The following is a 1,716-nucleotide window of genomic DNA, read 5'->3' as shown; positions in this document are numbered from 1 at the left end:
GGATGGTGAAAAATTAGATACAAATAATGCCTCTTAAGATATGTGGGTGAGGATTAGAAAAATAAACATCTTAGATTTTTATAATGCTTTAGATTCTTTCCATCCTTCTAGTAAGATATGGGCAGCTACTTGATAGTTTGTATGGTTTTGCTTCTGATGGCTTTTTTTTAATTGGCAAGTTCAGACTATGGATTTTTTGTTTGTTTTTTTTATTGCCAGTCCTAGGGCTTGAACTCAGGGCCTGAGGGCTGTCCCTGAGCTTCCTTTTGCTCAAGGCTAGCTCTCTACCACTTGAGCCACAGAGCCACTTCTGGCTTTTTCTGTGTATGTGGTACTAAGGAATTGAACCCAGGGCTTCATGCATGCTAGGCAAGCACTCTACCACTAAGCCACATTACCAGACCTGGTTTTTTTTGTTGTTGTTGTTATTGTTGTTGTTGGTTGGGTTTGAACTCAGGGCCTGTGCTGTCCCTGAGCCTCTTTGTGCTCAAGGCTAGTGCTCTACCACTTGAGCCACAGAGCCACTTCTGGCTTTTTTTGGAGTAGTTTGTTGGAGATAAGAATTTCACAGGGACTTTCTTGCCAGGCTGGCTTTGAACTGCGATCCTCAGATCTCAGCCTCTTGAGTCGCTAGTATGTAAGTCACTGGTGCCTGGTCAGACTGTTTTTATGGTGTACAACATGATGTGTTACTATATGCACATACAATAGAATTGTGAGTTATGGCTGGGTGCCCTTAGCACTTGGGACACACTGTGTAATAGGTCATTGAAACTGCTTTACTCTACAACAGCTGGATTGGCCAAGTGCATTTTGTGAATAAGAAGATAGCCAACCAGAAAGGTTTCTGATTGACTTATGATCAGATTTGCCAGCTGGGGCACAAGCCTTTTACCCATGAGCCCTTTGGGAAGGATATTTCCATATCTAAACTATGGTTTTCACAAAACTAGGAGAACGAACATATCTGCCTGCTACATCTGCCTACTACCTGCCATACTGATTAACACAGATATCGAACCACATGTCTATGAGCTCTTGAAATGTAGCTAGTATAATTGAATTACTAATTGACTAATTATGCAGTAGTGGTGTTTAAACTCAAGGGTTCATGCTTGTCAGGAAGGTTCTGTACTCCTTGGTTACATCCTCAGCCCCCAAAGGTGCATCTCTGGGAACATTACTTGGCTCACTTTCCTGTCTTATTTGTACAGCTAAAGCATTGCTGTGGAAACAGAATTTCTGTGTATGGTAATCTTGACCTTTCCTTCAGTTTCAGTTGCAATTCCTTTTAGTAAGTGTTTGTCAAAAGAGTCAAATGGTAATGAGTTAGTCCAAATAGTAGTGAATTAACGATGTATTTTATTTTACAGGGAAAATATTTATCCCCAAACAGAAGCCTGTACAGACTTTGACAGAAGAAAATGTATCTCTCGATCCAGAATTAGAAGAAGCTTTGACAAGTGCTACTGATACAGAATTATCTGACCTCGCAGGTATCTCGTACAAACATTAATTTGTGCATGGGTATGATGAGAAGGAGCATGCCGTCTGTGCACGTTATACAGGTGTAAGTCAGTAACTACGTGGCATGGTTTGTATTTGTCACTCTAAATCTCACAAAAGTGTTTCTTCAAGTACTCTCCATAGTGAAATTTTTACACTAAGATGATTGACATCCCATTTTGCCATATTTGAAAGTTTTTCTTTTTCTTT

The 1,716-nt window shown here is 40.2% G+C and overlaps 1 protein-coding gene across 3 annotated transcripts in view; it reads left to right on the top strand.

Moving 5' to 3' along the window:
* Window positions 1-1,716, top strand: part of Tmod3 (tropomodulin 3 (ubiquitous)) — a 54,254-nt gene that overhangs the window by 35,881 nt on the left and 16,657 nt on the right. For all 3 annotated transcript variants that reach the window (XM_013010293.1, XM_013010291.1, XM_013010292.1), the window contains exon 5: window positions 1,374-1,496. In XM_013010293.1, the coding sequence (XP_012865747.1) occupies window positions 1,374-1,496 (123 nt within the window). The remainder of the gene's footprint in view (window positions 1-1,373; window positions 1,497-1,716) is intronic.

Source organism: Dipodomys ordii, unplaced genomic scaffold (genome assembly GCF_000151885.1).
Source record: "Dipodomys ordii isolate 6190 unplaced genomic scaffold, Dord_2.0 Scaffold11, whole genome shotgun sequence".
Classification (NCBI taxonomy): domain Eukaryota; kingdom Metazoa; phylum Chordata; class Mammalia; order Rodentia; family Heteromyidae; genus Dipodomys; species Dipodomys ordii.
This window is presented reverse-complemented; position numbering and strand designations above follow the sequence as displayed.